The sequence below is a fragment of the Amia ocellicauda genome, chromosome 9 (assembly GCF_036373705.1).
Source record: "Amia ocellicauda isolate fAmiCal2 chromosome 9, fAmiCal2.hap1, whole genome shotgun sequence".
NCBI classification, from domain to species: Eukaryota; Metazoa; Chordata; class Actinopteri; order Amiiformes; family Amiidae; genus Amia; species Amia ocellicauda.
In genome coordinates, this window is record NC_089858.1 from 18,721,072 (window position 1) to 18,737,815 (window position 16,744).

General features: G+C 42.2%; 1 protein-coding gene across 4 annotated transcripts in view; it reads right to left on the reverse strand.

Annotated features, from left to right (window-relative positions):
• kifc3 (kinesin family member C3) overlaps positions 1–16,744 on the reverse strand; it is a 34,827-nt gene that overhangs the window by 16,442 nt on the left and 1,641 nt on the right. Inside the window, exons 1-3 of one of the 4 annotated variants that reach the window (XM_066713635.1) lie at positions 11,090–13,033; positions 2,013–2,133; positions 443–585 (exon numbers count right to left, since the gene is read on the reverse strand). In XM_066713635.1, coding sequence (XP_066569732.1) covers positions 443–585; positions 2,013–2,133; positions 11,090–11,323 — 498 coding nt within the window. In that variant the 5' untranslated portion in view covers positions 11,324–13,033. Of the gene's footprint in view, positions 1–442; positions 586–1,887; positions 1,959–2,012; positions 2,134–11,089; positions 13,034–16,744 lie in introns of those variants that run through there. The other 3 variants (XM_066713634.1, XM_066713636.1, XM_066713637.1) reach the window with 3 other exon arrangements.

The window sequence follows — 16,744 nt, forward strand, 5'->3', positions numbered from 1 at the left end:
CTGACTGCAACGTCAGCAATCATTTTAAATGTGGGACAAGCAGACATCATGAAATTACACTTCTGCTTGTTCACACAGCCAATGAGTGAGTCTGGTCCCGCAGGCAGACAGCTTCAGGTCTCGGCACGCTGGCTGGGGCAAATGCAGTACTCAGCAGGCTCCCAGGTAATGGCTAGGATGTCTAAACCTGGTGTGACCACAGCTCCCAGGAATGTGGGCCAGGATGATTACTAACACGATTATAGAGTTTCACCAAAACTTGGAGAAAAGAAACAGACCTCCTTAGGGGTTTAGTGTACAGGAAATCATGTGCTGGAGAGTAGTGGCATCTTCAGTCGCACTTCACTTTCTACCAATCCCCTGCTAGATCTAAAACAGCCCTCCGACCCAAAACCTGGTGACCCATGACCCTGCAGATGACCAGACGTACGTTGTGGCTCACCTGTACAAGTAGTTGTTGGTCGTGGGCGGAGCTGGGCTCAGGCGGGTCAGAGGTCATGCTCCTGCAGGGGAAGACGGAGGACTGCAGTGGGATGAACGAGCGGTCCTCCTCGCAGTCACTCATCAGGAAATCCACAGCGCTTCCTGAAGAGGTACAGGGGGGCACAGCAGAAAGGCTCAGACAGGCGAGCACAGAGCCGGGGTCTGCGACACATTTACCCTTGCAAGGGGGTACCATGTAATTGCTTGAGGTTATAAAACATTAGATTAAGGAAAAGAGAGGCTGAAACTAGAAAATAAAGTGTACACGTCAAATCATAAAGGTGAATTTAGCACGGGGAGAAGTACAGTCTTTATTACCTGTCAAACACAGAATGTCCTTGATGGATAACAATACAGCAAGTTAAAAGGTGCACAATACTTGATCTCCAATCCCTTCCATTAGGATTAATGGTTAACAGATTAAAACAGCAGGTAGAGTGGGTTTGTTGGCTTAACCTACAGGCACTTATCTAGAGCAAAAGATACAGCAAGGGGAGGGGGGTCGCTGGGGAGTTTCGGCTTTATCTGCATGTGAGGAACAGGTATTTTCACCATTTTACTAGATAAACGCTCCAAGGTACAATGACAAAATACATTTGAATGCGCCAAACAGAATGGCTAGGAATCATGACATTTTCACAAGACAGAAGGGTGCTGAGTGGGCTGATTACTAAACCACAATGGATTCTGATTCTCTTATCTGTAAATAAATGCTTTAATAAGGTTTTATAAAAAGAAGACACACAAATGCACAGTTTACCTCCTTCTAACAGCATTTGGAGAATGCAAACAAACTGGAGTTACACACAGCTCACAATGCTCAGTACAGAACGGTCTGCGAAATCAGTAAAAGTCGGATAAGCCCTCCTGAATTTCACAACACATTACTGGAAACTTCAGCTCAATTTCTTCATCGATTGCATAGACAAAAACTGCTTCTCTGAAGTGAATGATTCTTTCCAAAAATACACGATTCCATAGGGAAATATTTAACATCATCCAGTGGCTATGAAGCAGTTATTGCTTAACAGATGTAGTTGAGAATCTCCAAGCACAGTTCCAGTTATTCACTCAAGTTGCCTGCCTGAAGTGCACAATTACACAGTAGATAAGAACAAAGAAAGCAGGCAGTTAAATGAGAGAGATGGAGTTAATATAAACCTGCCACAACAGCTCCTGACTGTACCCTGAGATTAACTGAATCTGATTACGGCGCCAGGAAACTCCTGAGCACAACACTTTCTCCACAGCTCAGAATACAATCAGCCTCTTCATCTCAAGCAGAAACTGTACATTCGCTCAAAGACAAAGCGATACAAGCAAATGTTTTACAAAAAGACATTACCCTCATAACACCAGTGAAGGACTGGCACATTTCAAAGAAAGCAAAGTGAAACGATCTACCTCTCAAGCATGCTGCTGAAGTTTCGTCTTCAGCCAGAGTACACTACCTTTTCCCACCTGTGTGAAATCACAGTAATCTGAAAAATGCTGCCACACTAGTTTCACCTGCGTCACATGACACTCACCGTCCAATGAGACGTCTTTCTTCCAGAGCTCCTGCAGACTGTGGGTGTGGCCGAGATCCCAGGTCTTGCGTGTGCTGAACATGACCGCAGGGCTGAGGAGAGCGCTGGGCCGCTGGGCCACCTAGGAAGAAGATAACAAGAGGGGGTGGGGGGTAAGAGCTTTGAGGAATGTGCACAGCCAGGCTGGGGTCAAGCTGGACAACCCATATTGAATATTAAACCATCAAGATGCACCACAGACCGACAACGATTTGATCCGAGATATAACTTTGACCTAATCAAATTTAAAACTAACAAACAAAAACATACTTTTTCCACCAAGATGGAAAAAAAGTGCCCATTCTGTACCAATATTTATCAATGGCAAGTACACTGCACTAATGAACACATGAATCACGTGACAGTTATTTACTTCATAAATACGCAACACTTCAAAATACAAGAGTGGCAAGTTTAACAACACTGACACTAACCAGACTTTTCACACAAGAAATAGAGTTTTAAACAAATTTGGGAGGGGGACAACCCCAATTTTGCACCAGACTTCCTTCTCAATCATCATTATCGGCTCCCTAACTATAAATGTAATAAGACACTTCCCTGTTCTTTAAGAGCACATGTTTGGAGTAAAATAATTGACTCCTTTATTTACTGTGTAAGGTCCAGGCCTTGGCTACTGATCTCTTTCCCCAGACTAAGATGTCGATGGCTCTTAAAGTTTCCACAGTGTCATAATGTTTCAACAAAAGCCTGGAGCAGCTGGCCTTGTACAGGTTGACATTTGCAGTGTAAAAACAGAGGAAATATTAAATTTACAGCCTGTCACCAATCATACTGGAAAGAATATTAATGTATCCTCTATAGCATGCACAGTCCACAAGAGGGAGCTATGTGCTTGAATTATTTCAGTGCTCACTGCTCTGATCTGTGTAAGATGCAGATCAATAAAAGACTGATTGCACAAACAGGTAAACACAGGTCAGGAGGTAATGGTCCTTAACATTACTACATGGGGGGGGGGGGGGGGGGGGAATATAAGCGATGTCGTACATTAAGGAGATCGTCACCATGATTTAACAGAATTTACACTCTTCAACAGCGGAGGGCTCGGTGTGAATGTGGAGACGTAGATCAAAGTACAAGAGAGTTTACCAAAGGCACAAGGACTGGCCCCCTGAAAGTCACAGACGACAACCACAGCACATTCCCTTTTTCCTACAGGATGGGCTGACCTCTCTCTGTAGCCTTCCCAGAGCAGAGCCCCTCTGCTTTAGCCTAAATAATCCAGCCACCCAGCGCCTGTCAAGGTTTGTGGCTACAGGACTCAGGGTTAGCTCAAGCAGATTAAAAGGCAGACAGGGCTATTGTCTGACGCCCTTATGATGCAGTTGGAGGGTCAACATTGTTAGAGACTGATGGACCACACAGCTACAGAGATATACAAATCATTTCAGGACTACAGTGCAGATAGGGGGGCTAAATTGAAATCCTAAGAATCTTGCTTACAAATGTCACAGGGAAGGTGCAAGTCCCCCCAAGTACTGACCCCTTTGTTTCCTGACCAACTGCAAACACAAGGAGACAGGAGTGTAGTGTAAACTCCACTGGGGAAAGAACCCACACCACAATAATATTTTTTTACGATAAATATAAAACAAAGTCTACAAGGGGTGCAGATAGGAATATTATTTTAGATTAGATTTATTTTTTATAGATTTACACTTCACAGTGTAGAAGGTTCATCTCGGACCTGTGCCAAACAGGATCTTTATGGGTTATGTAAAATATGAAGGATATAAAAAATGTATTCCTGCAGACACTCCCTCTATATTGCAGGTAATGTGCGATAGGATGAATGTTATGTCTGATAAACAGGGTTTTATAGATGTGTCTCTCCCCAAGACAGTGAGTGCCTTTGTTCAGCAGAGCAAATGGATATTTCTATGGAATCTGAGGCAAACAAATCTCAGCAGTTCTACATTTACCATAGGGCAAAGTTGAGTGCAGTGAAAAACTGACACACCCCTCTGATAAGGCATAGATCTAGTGGAGTGCGATTGTTTGTTACGCCGACACAAACACAGCGTGATGTCCCTCACGTACACACGGGGAAGCGCCAGCTGCTAAACTATATTTATAGTGGAGGGGAATAATCTTCAAAACACAGACTTAACCCCAGTAACCAGCTGTAGAGCTCCGATCTGAGCAATTCCATTCATTAATTTAAGAGGGACGCCGCAGTTGTTCACGCTGAATGGAAAGGATAGCTTTCCTAAGAGCTAAGCCTTGTCCACCGAGTTTACAGTCATATCACGATAGCCATTTTGGCAGCAGTATAGCCTGCAGTAGTTGGTAGCTTAGTCTTCCGTATATACAGATTCCTGGAGCTCACAGTCGTAGACAGGTAATCCTAAAAGCCGCAGAACTACCCCTCTCCTACCTGGAATCTATAGCTCATCCGGTCAGGCCTTCTCGCAGTCCTAGGTTTGTTAAAATCATGGTCAAGCCAGCCTCTATTTATTAGCAAGCCCATCCACCCCAGCATGCTAACCCCACGCGGTAAACTCTGGCCAAAGAGGAAATTTCTCAGAGTGGGAAGACCATGCTAGTTCTCCACTGGCCAGACAAGAACATGACTACCTCACCTCGCCCAGCCCAATCCCTCCTACTGGCCCAGAGAAGGCCCTCTGAAGAGCTCAGGTGCTGATAATCCTTTAAGCAGATGACTATGTGCTGATGTAACTGCTTGCATAAGGTAAAGTTTTCATTCTTAAGATTTTTTTCTCAGTTTCAAGGACTAAAGCAGGTCCAAGCAAATGACTTAACAGTGGGATGGTTATGTAGGTGAGACCCAACATAAAAACAAATAACTAAAAGAAAAATGAGAGACAAAATACAATCAGGGCAAATCTCTGTGATCTTAGTACGTCCCTGAGGAGATTGTAAAGAATTATGCCAATCCTTGTTCTAGCAGCACAGGGATGTAATCACAGTGTTTATGAAGCATTTAGGACCTTACTCATCTTATCAACACAAACAGTCTCCTTCCATCTGATCTGGAGCTCGTCTCCAGGGCGCTGTGCTGCCTGACGTGAGAGGGAGCTTTTCAAAGCAGAAGGTTTCAACACTTTCCCCAGTTTGCACTGCTGATTCAGTAACCGCTAACGAGAAAACATCACTGGTTTAATGGACTGCGCTATTTTAAGCAACAGTGATAATTATTTGTTTTTTTTTCAGGTAAGCAAAATAACTTTTTGCTTTAATGTGAAAGCTGGATATTTCAATGACAGGGTGAAAACATGCCCGATTTTACATACCCTAATAATCCAAAATGTCACAATCCATCAAAATTTGCAAGTAGAAGTATGAGGAAGGTCACACCTAAGTTATCTTCATGGCAATTATAAAATTAGTGACCCTTACCTTCAAAAGACTTGAAGGCATTAAAGTACTGTATTAGGAATGGAAATATGTGATAAGAAAGGCAGACATGGAGGTTGACACATAGCCTAATTATCCAATTATAGACATGGACTTGCCCAATGTGTAAACTTGGGTGTAGCACAATTTTCAAAATAAAAGCGATTACAGATGCAACCGGGATTCTGTTTTTGGCAAAGATAAGGAAATGGTTGCATGTGTTTACCGTATGACACACATGGAACTGCCTGTTATGTCACTTTTCATTTATTTTAGTATTTACTGTTCTGCATTAAAGGTGGAGAGTCGGGAAAACTGACCCGCCAAGAGTTCTGAACGACACTTTGTGGGACAGAGCAAAAATAAAACCCCACAAAATACAACAGGGAAAACCTACCAATGTCTCGTACAAGCTAACTAAAGGAAAATAAAATGAACATTCATAATATAAATAATCCTCAACACAAGAAAATTGATATCATAAACAGAGTATTCTCATATTCATTTCATAAGAGCTTATCAGACAGTGACGCACAGAAAAATTTCCAATAAAACCAGAGCCAGCTCTTTTCCCTAATAAAACCTTCTAAATGCCTTACAGTGTACATATCTTTGCAGAGCCCATCCCCAGCATGCCAGTGTGCATCTCATTAGCCCAGTTCTCCCTGCTCAAAGCTCCTCCAGCTCTCAGAACCCATGAAAAGGCTGTATCTCTAGTGCACATTTACTTTCCATACATTAAACAGTGTGTACTTTATGAGCTATTCTGGTAGGGTATTGATTATAGACATGAGACATGATTGTCACATGCTTTCACAGACAGACATCCACAAATATTAGATTCCTGCTTTCCTACTGACCAGCTATATACACACACACCATACAGTGTTCAGCATGACTGGGACACAAGCTAATGCAAGGTCTCAATGTGCTTTGTCTCAGTAATTCTGAATGATAGTGTCTGTAAATTGACACACTCCTGACTGCACACTTCCACCGCAGACATGAAATGCAAGTGAGTGGCGTACTAGATCGCAGAACTTCGTTGGCCAACTAAGCACAGGAGAATACACCTTGCTACACTGCCAAAGGTGGAACAACTGTTTCAAATCAGAATCTTAGCTTTGCCCTTCTGTAGGGGACATACCTCCCTCTGTCACAAAAGGGACAACCGATCAGAGAAAGGCTGGATTGAAACAGTGCGCATAAGGGGATTAATTCATGGATATGCTGAAAAACCTGAAATCACACCTGGCACTGGCTTTAGCTTTATTCAGAAGAGTTATTTATTTTCTGGTATTTTGTTTAGATGACTCATGTTAATTGCTTCTAAAGCCGTTTCTTCAGATTAAGTACTGAGTCCTGATCAATGCCCTCTGAGAGTCATACTGGTTACACTATATCCAAGTACGAGATTAGCAGAAATCGAGATCCCAGGGTGGAATGGGCGGTACCGCAAATCAGGAAAACTCTAGAGTGCAGGGGAGACAAGGGAGGGTGGTTGTTAAAAGTTCAAATTCAAGAATGACTCAAACAGGTACACAAAGGGCGAGTGAGTGCATCTTGCCAAACAGCCCTGATCTTTGGCAATTCACAAAAGGGTTTCAACACTCTTCATTCCTGCAGACACTCCCTCTACTCTTTTTCCTCACCCTCTCTCTCTCTCACCTCTTTCACTCTCTATCATCCTAGTGATAAGAATCAGGCACTCCTTTCATTCTCTGGGACTCGGGGCGGGGAGCCAGACATTGAATGCCGAGTGTGTAAATAAACACAGTATCCACGAGCAGTCTGACCCAGGAATGCCTCGGAAAACATTCTAGGACTTCTCACTGGGCACCATGCCCTGTAACCATAGATGAAACGTCAGGATCTCCAGTTCTCATCTGAATGAAATGACAGGATGACACCAACAGACACACAGACACTAGCATCACTCACTGGTGAAATTCAAGCATGGATCATTCTAGCAGATTTAAAACATATTCCCCATTAAATGCTAAGGCTGCAATTATTATAATGATAATTGTTTATTTATTAGCAGACGTCCTTATCCAGAGCAAAATACAGTTTACACAGTAAGTATAAATGTAGTATCTGTGGTGTCCCTGTCTGCCACCTGCATGCTGTGCCTGTACACTAGATCACACTCTACCAGCACTGAAAGGCAACTTCAGCAGAACTCCAGTATGAACTGCTCATAACCTGTCCTCTCCCCAGCCACAGGTGACACCCATGCAAGATCTCAAAATTGGCCGCCACATGCAGCGACACACAATGGACCACTCAAGTCAGAATGGAATCTCACGATCCTTTATTCCTACACTCGAAACCACTGTCGTGTTGCTTTTTCCTCAACAGTAGCATATCAAACAGATTCAATTCAAGACTTGATTATTATTAAGTGCATTCAGTCAAGCTTCATTTACATCTTCCCCCCCCGGTTTCAAATTCCTTAATTTCTCAAGGAATCACTTGGCATCCATTTCAAATCCAAAGCTGTAACACCAGATTGAAAATAAAATAAAGGAGGACAGCAACGATTTGAAAATCAATTAAGCTGTGGAGCCACTGCTTTTAAGACCTGTAAATGGATGAGACATATGGCAAGGAAGAAATGTCTCATGCACTGTGGACAGGGATTGAGAGTGAGGGAAGGTTTGTCTGTCAGAATCAGCACATAATGGAAGAACATGCTAAAACTACTCTGCATCTTCAAACACTTCAGATCCTGTAAAAGACACCAAGAATGCAGAAATTAACACACTTTAACCCCTTAACCGCCTGCGTTTTCTCAGAGACTAAAGGATGTCTCTCTTCTGCATGTCACTGGGGCTTTGAGGGGACGAGCAGGGAAGGTTAATAATGAAGTCATTCTCCAGATTCTACCAAAACGGAAAGATCTGGAATAACACTTAGTGATTGGAAGATTAAAGCAAAACAGACATGCTTTCTTATGAAGTAAAATACATAATGCCAAGAATTGTTTGTTTTTGGGGGGGTTTATTAAAACTTTACCAAATCAATATGACCGATATCCACAATTCAGTTTCAGAATGGGATGCAAAACAAAGTGCTCCTGCTTCTCACTGACTAATGCTGACCGTAAACCAGCTGACCCAGGGCTCCCCAAACATGGAAAAATATAAAACAATCCTCACAGATTGGCATGCAAAGTAGGATTTAATTGGCACACAAATTCTACACTACTGGACAGACAAGAAAATCACTGGCCTGGATTAACTACTGAAAACACTGAAGCCTCAATTTGCATCAGGCACAAAAGAACACAAAACCATGCCAGTGGCTTTGAAACGGAGGGGGAGAAAATGGAAAACATCCTGCTTTGTTTTGTTTTTTTTCCACCTGTCTCTCTCTTCTCTCCATCTCATTCCTCTCACTGACAGCAGTGAACAGGCCAGTGTGTCAGGCAGTGACCTACCTCCGTCCTCGCGGTGCCACGTCCCTCCTCATGCCCACATCTCCTGCCAGCCCCTCGCCCAGCACAGAAAGCACAAACTGCAAAACAGCCTTCTGACAAAAAGGCAGCGCTCCCACCTCACCAGCTCCTGCACGCTCTGCTTTTACGCCTGTTACTTAGTAACAAGGAAATCTAAGCCAGTATCCCAGCTCCCCTCAGGAAAAGCCACCCCACCCCCAGTGCCACCCCTCAATGCTCTAGATTAATATTTAATTGCCAAATGAAGCCCCTGCTCTCCTATCCTTCCCTCACAGAATCTGAAATATTTAGTAAAAGGAGTTTATTGCTCCTCTAAATTCAGAGCTGCCGTGAAACCCAAACACACTGTGACATACTATACAAAAGCTGCCGTGCCGTGAAGCAGGAGAGCTCAGGAGACTGAAGCTATCCCTCTGTTATTATTGGGTCTTTGCAGGAGCCCCAGAGACTGTTTGCTGAACAGAGGTTGTCATAGTTCAGAAACCCAACATACCCTAGAAAATGTACACCTCTCAGATTTAAGAGCCTGCTGTGTTAAAATCTAACACTCCCATCATGCAATTCATAGAGGGAATAAAGCACAACAAAACTAGTCCATGAGAGAAAGCAGTTTACATGACATTTTAAGCACCCCCCCCAGGATATGAAGAGGTAGGATCTATTACTCCAAAAAGAGCATTCCCATTTGAAAATCTGGCCCCTGTCTAGTAATGAAAGCATGCACAGCAGCACAGTGTGCATGTTGGACATTCCCCAAGTAAACAGCAGTCACTATTCTCGCACTGCCTGACAGTTGTTTTTTGATAATGTGTCAGGGTGTCTATGTGTGCACACCATGTATGTGGTATTTTTGTTACTGTATATATGAAAGGGCAATTATAATCCAGGTCTAGTGTAAACAAAGCCTGGCTTCACATGAATTGTTAATCTTGAGTCAATTCATCGCTTGGCAGGTGCTGCAGCACGTAATTATTTATTTATTAAAGACTGTGAAGTTAGTCAGTCCTGCATCATGACGGCTGCTCAGAGAAAGTCATAAAATACTTTTACAAGTATCTTTCCGTTAACTAAAAGCCTGTGCTACTTCAGAAATTAATAGTATACACAATAATGTAAAAATAAATGCATTCTTGTAAATAAACATCTTTAAAATTTCAGACTTCTCCCCCCAAGTAACTACTGAGGACTTGACCAGCAGATTATTATATAACCCTTGCATCACAGTTAATCCCAGACATTTACAAAGGACAAATATTAAACTCTCATATCATTTCTCTACAGGATTTTAATTTTAATTTAGTCGGCAAAAGCAGGGGCAAAAAAAAGCTTCTCAAATCTGCAGGCACATGCAGCTGTGCTCGGAGCATGTGGATGGCGAGGCTGAAGGCCTGTGGACACACTTCCTAACAGCAGCTTGGGCAATGTGACACAATTTGATGGAAAAGTTGCATTCGTTCTTGCGCACTCATCCGGCTTTAGCTCAGACTTGGACTTCATATTGCTGATTCCATGTCAAACCCAAAAAGCTCTTCATAAATTATTTCTTGACCCCAGTCTTCTCTCTCAATTGTAGGCTACATTTTAACAACCATTTAATGCTTAAAACATCTTAGTTGCATCCAGTAAGGGAGGCATATAAACTCATCAATACCATATATATATCTTTTTTTTATATATTTTATTAGGTCAACTTAAATAATGGTCTACAATTTGATCATTTTATGAAAATGTGCATCCTACAGGGCAATTGTAAAGTATCTATGAATGTAAACCTTTGCCTCTCATTTCAGAAACTATCCAAACTTGCTCTTCCTCAGAGTACCAAAGGATTCATACAACTTAACCTGGTGTCCTTTTTAAACTAATCGTCAGTGCTTGCAATCATTTCCCTTTCCCATATCCCTCTAGATGCATTTCTACCGCTACAATAAATATTCATTTTTTTTTATGTAGAACATTTTATTATTCCCCCAATATACTGAGGCACGAATGAAAGTGAACTGAGTCAAATTCATAGAAAAAAAATTGTTGGGCAAAACTTTATCCATAAAGGGATACAGAACAGATAAATACAAGGCATGGAACCAGACACTACGCCAGTGCAGTGAAAAACAGACTAATCCACAGCAACCTCTACAGCAGCCATGTTCTGCAGGGTACATAGCCGGAGGGGGGGGGGTAAAAGCAACGTTCTCACCTGTTTCCAGATGCTGTAGCAGCAGTCTGGGCCAATTTTCTGCCTGGTCCTGTAGCTCTCTTTACGTGAGCCATTTGGGTTGTACTCTGGGCAGCGGCGACTGTCCATGCAGTTGGGGGCTTCTTTCTTTTTTACAACAGGATTTTTCTCAGAGTCCTCCAACTCCGAGACCTTTTTCTGGCCCCTGAATAGGCTGTGAAGAGACAGCACCACCAAAGTACACAAGACGTACATCGTGCCCCTGTGGACCCCACACTCTGATAACACTTCACCCCACTCAGATCAGGCCACTAAAAAGTCACTGGTGCTGATCCTGTGAAGTGAAATCATCTGGAAGCACATTGTTTACTGAGAGGGAATGAAGGAAGGCGGTTTGCTGGTGGGAGAGAGTTTCTAAGGAGTGTCCAAGTTCCCTTATGCAGAAGCTCAAGTTTGTGCTCTGGGTTCTTGTCTCTCACTGGAACCTCACAGTGTCTCCCAAGAGCTGTAGCTAAGAGGAAGCTCTGAAAAGGTATCACTCAGACTCTGCAATCCATAAGTAGTGTAGATCTGTTGGCTTTAATTCCAGTGGCAACAGTGCAAAGCTGATCTTTCCAAGTAGCCTCTTGGTAACTTGCTTCTTTGCAACTTTAAGAACATGCCTTCAGGTCTTCAATGTACGTGATCTTCGCTGTCCTCACAATAAGAAGTCCAGGGCTGTGCACGTAGCAACATTAATGCTCTGCCCTCAATTTGCATGTTAAACTCAAAGTCTATTTGGCACATCCCACTCATAGCACAAACAAATCAGCAGGAAGTGATTCAGGGAAAGTGCTTTATATAAGGTAATAAACAGGCACATCAAATCAACAGGTAGATTTCACTTCAGTGTTTTTTTGCTTTTTTCCCCCATTAAAAAAACAAATCAATTATAAATCTAATTTGCTCAACATCTGAATCTGAAATTAATCTACAAATGAGTGAGCCTGCTGACACATCACATGCAAAGTATTTGAATCACAATCCAGTCTCTGTGCTGTCTATAGCTTATTTCAAAGGCAAAGTTAACAAACGCTTGTCATTGAAGAGTTTAGAACTGTAATCCCACCAATGTGGCTTCAGTCAGGTCCCGGAATGATCAAGTGGGAGTTCTGGAACCTGCAGGGCTCAATCTGTGTCGGACGTGACTCTTGACACACAGGAAATACAGTGAAGTCTAACAGCAGCTCCTGGCATACTGCGTTTTCCAGCGATCAATGGAGATGTCAATGTAGAAAGTCCTCCAGACAATCCAGCTTGGTGACTCATTTGGTGCCAGCCCTGGAGACTCTCACTTCAGATTAGGGATTTGTTATGCTCAGGATATTATTAACTGTTTTGATTGGGTTCCTCAAATAAACACAGTCATAAAGAATGTTCTCTACTGATAAGATAAGAGCATGGTGACAAGGGCAGAAAAACGTTACCTGAACTCTAAGTCAGGTTTTGTCTGCTGTACTTATCAACATGATCACCAACACCTTAAAAAGTAAATCTCTCTCAGTTTTTGCAATTTTTTATAGCCTATTTACTATCGCCCCAGAGATGGCAAAATAAAGTTTAAGGAAATAAAAGACTAAAGTATAAATAATATTCTTCAATATTAAAATTGCAGAACTATTTTCCCTACACCAACCTATAGGTCTTTCATTCTAAAAACAATCAGAACATACCCATTCTGCAATACTGGCCTTCACCTACCATTTAGCGGAGATCAAACTCACCCAGTAAGTTTCACAACCAGTCAACTACTGTCCTCAACTGTTGAATGCAACCCCTGCCCTAGCCTCACCTCAACTCCTAGCTCTGCTTTGCCTAATCTGCCTCCGAGTGAACCCTACTGGTCTGCTAGTATCCCAGGCGAATGAAAGCATCTCTTCCTGGTTCTGAATCCCAACACTTCTTTCTGCTAAGCCCGCTGTCCATCTGCCACTCCCGTCACAGGGATAAGCACTGGGATAGGGCTGCGAACACTGATGTCATTTATTTATCTGCATGTGCAACACACACACACACACACACACAAAGAAACCCTGGCCATGGCTTCTCGTCTAAATTCAAAGACTAAAGCCAGGAGGAGGGCTGTGATTGGTCGGTGCCAGAGGAACGACCTCATTCATTGTGTTCAAGGTTGCAGATGCAGAGGGTCAATGCAGCATGGGGCAGCCGTTCAGCCAACCCGCAGAACAACAGGGACTCAGGCAGATGGGGGGGGGGGGGGATCTGCAAGTACCACAGAGGCCATACCAACTGCCAGGGAAACTACTAAATCATGTTTCTGATCTGTAATTAAAACATTTAGGCAGCTTCCATGTAATGCACATTACATTACACTATTCCTTTGATTAAACTCTTTAAAAGGGGAAAATAAATCCAACCAATAAGGAACTTCAGAAAGACTTGTTAGTGGCCAACAGAATGATATTGAATTTTGTTGTTCCCCCTAATTTGCTTTAATGTCCAGGGGCTGCAAAAGTGGCCTATTTTCTAAACCATAAAAACAGATGCAAAGGCTGCAAGACAACATGCTCGTGGGCTTCCTGCCAGTGTGTGTGTGTGTGTGTGTGTGTGTGTGTGTGTGTGTGTGTGTGTGTGTGTGTGTGTGTGTGTGTGAAGGGGTGGCAATAAAAATAAATAGCTGACAGCCTTCTCCCTAGATCAATCAATCGATTCAGGACAATCACTTTTCCACCACCCACATAAATCCTCAACAAGTTTGGACAAAACCCTGAGACACTAAGAAGCTTAAACCCCAGGAACTAAGCAGCCTAATACAAAACATACCACACACACACACAAAAAACTTACAACCTGCAGAAGCATTTTCTCACCTTTCCAAGATATACTGATTATCATCATACAATTAAAAAACAGTTTATAAAAGCTGTAAGCCTTGTAGAAATCCTGCTGAAAGTCTGTTTCCTACCCCACCTGCACCCCACCAAGATATTCCTTGTAAAACAGATGATAATCTCAGACCTTTCTGGTTAGGTAAAAGTCAAATGTAGGGCAGATTCTGGCAGCAGGCAAATGAGATAAAGCAAACCAAGGCTATGATCATTCCAACAGGCAATTGTCAAGCATTCCCTTTCACTTAATCATATGTAATGCAAACCTTCTGAAAGAGGACTTCTGCATCAGGTGACCAGAACATGCCATGGCCCAAATCTCAGCTGAACCGAAGTGCCTGCTAAACAACTGAAGAGAATAAAAAAAATAAAAAAAACATCACTGTAGCTGTCAGCCCAGGGGCTGCTTCAACAGTTAGCAGGAAGAGCAGGTTTTTATTGCCGTAGCTTTCTGCAACGTTTCACTACCCTTCCCAAGCTGCACACGCCTTCCTCTTCCATGGCGAGCTATTTTGGGCAAATTACATAGAGTGTTTGGACAGGGGAACAAATAAGAAGTGAATAAATGAATCATAGACTAGATTGCATCTCTGCTTTCCAAATGTGGGTTTCAGAGCGGAACAGCATGGACCGCATCAGGGGACAAACTGGAAACCCAAGTCACAGAGGCAGTGATTGTGTTTCCTAGCTGCCACACAGATCACAGAGGTGGAGGCTGGGTCCCACTGCTGCCCTGCCACACTGCATTTTTTTTTTTTTTAATGTACACATCACATAAGAGCTTCTGGAGTTTCTACTTCCCGTAACCCCCCCCCCCCGTTTACCCACGACTCCCCATTTCACATCATGCAGTGCCTCCATAGTTGAGGGTCTCTACTCAGGCAGATGCAGGACAGGCCAAACTGCAATGACAACAGGAGGACTGGACATAATCCATAACTGACAAAGCCCTGCCATCTTAAAGTGGAGATAATATGGAGATAACACCTGTGCTAATTAGAAGCTAATGAACAGAAAACTGCAGACAATATAAAATGTTGAATTAAATCTTCTGCTCCTCTCTGCAGGAGGCATTAAGACTCACAGCTACCCATTACAGAAAGTGAGCACTGGTGAAATTAGAACTCCGTGTTGTTAGACATACTGGCAAAGCTAATTTAATTTAATTTCTTACACGCTGTAATTGCATACATTCAGCTGTAGCTTTGCCTATTAAGTGGTAATGGAACAGCAATTGGTACGAGGCAGTTAAATGTAGCATATACACTACTGTTAATTTTTGAATAGAGATTTTAATTATTTATGGCACTTATAATCTGGTGCATGACTGAAATAAATAGAGAAAATTGCTCTCAAGATGACTGAGCTAAGTGTAGCATATCAGAGAACCGATTTGCATATCTTATAATTTTATCATCCACTTTAGCATCTTTGCATTGTGTTTAGCAAATGGTCATAAAGTAAACAAGGTTGAAATCTGTTTCTGAATTATTAGCTAATGTTTTGTTTTTAACCCAATTGTTTATATTTACCAGTTAATGTCTGACTGTAATTTGTTACAGATAGCTCTTATTTTGTATCTAAAGAGTCAAGACAGTGGGGATATTGCCCCCTACTGGTAACCTCTGAAAATGTACACATGAATATGGAGGTTTTCTTGAAGCTTATGCTAAAAAGTGTTGACTCCTTGATATGTCAGTTAATAAACTCTTGAAGGAGACAGTGTATGGAGGAGGAAGCAGGAGGGGGCAGGGTTGGGATTGTGTGGCTCCAGGCTACATACATCTAGCCACAACATCCTCCAAAAATAGCCTGATTGCTGTAGTCGCTGAATTTGTTTTTACTACTGGAAAAGAAGTGTAGTATAAACAAAAACCCACTGTACCGTTTCACAGAGCTTGTGACTCCTTCTACAGCATGTTCTCAGAAAATAGTATTCTAGAACTGCCTGGAGTTTATCCACCCCTGCTTGAAAAGGAGGTAACTGGGAATGAAGCAGCTATATAATCCTGAAGTGGCTGATAACATCTTATAACATTTAACTTGATTGACAGGATTTGCCACCAATAAAAGGAGATTTAAAGGAGCCTGTGTGATTTATTGTGTTCGTAAGAATGCCATTTGATTGATTGTAATGGGAGGCAAACAGAACAGCACTTGTGCTCAACGAACTCCCACAATTCTGAATGAAGTGTAGAGATCACATGGAGCAGCTTTGAAAATGCCTTGCAGTCACATGGTCAGCAGGCCAATGCTGAGATCAGAGGGGTCACTTTGCCTTTTTGCTTATTCTTTCGTTGACATTGAAGACACTCCCAGCGAGGAATGCAGGATGGGGTGAAAGGATAGAAACAGCTGTGGTTTTAGTACAATAATAATAAAATCATTACAATTTTGACTGTCACATGACAACACAAAAAATGTCCCAATAAATGTGCCATTTTCAAGGATAGAATTTGTATAGCAATTTGGCAACTCAAAATATAATCTGCTGCAAAACAAAGTGAATTGCTTTACAAATCCAAAATGTACTTTTAAATAATTTAATCACTTTATTGGTGTATATGGATAATTGCATTTACCAATAACGTTCAGCATAAGAACAATACGGTACTCGAGACTATACACATTTGAACTGCACACATTTCAAGTTTGAACCATACAAATCAACACTCAATTCGGTTATCTTGACCGTGAGAAATACAAGCCTAAGCCTAATGAAACCCAAACTTTACCAAGGACTGTACCGAAATCAAACCCTTATTTCATCACCAAAATCAATTTAGTG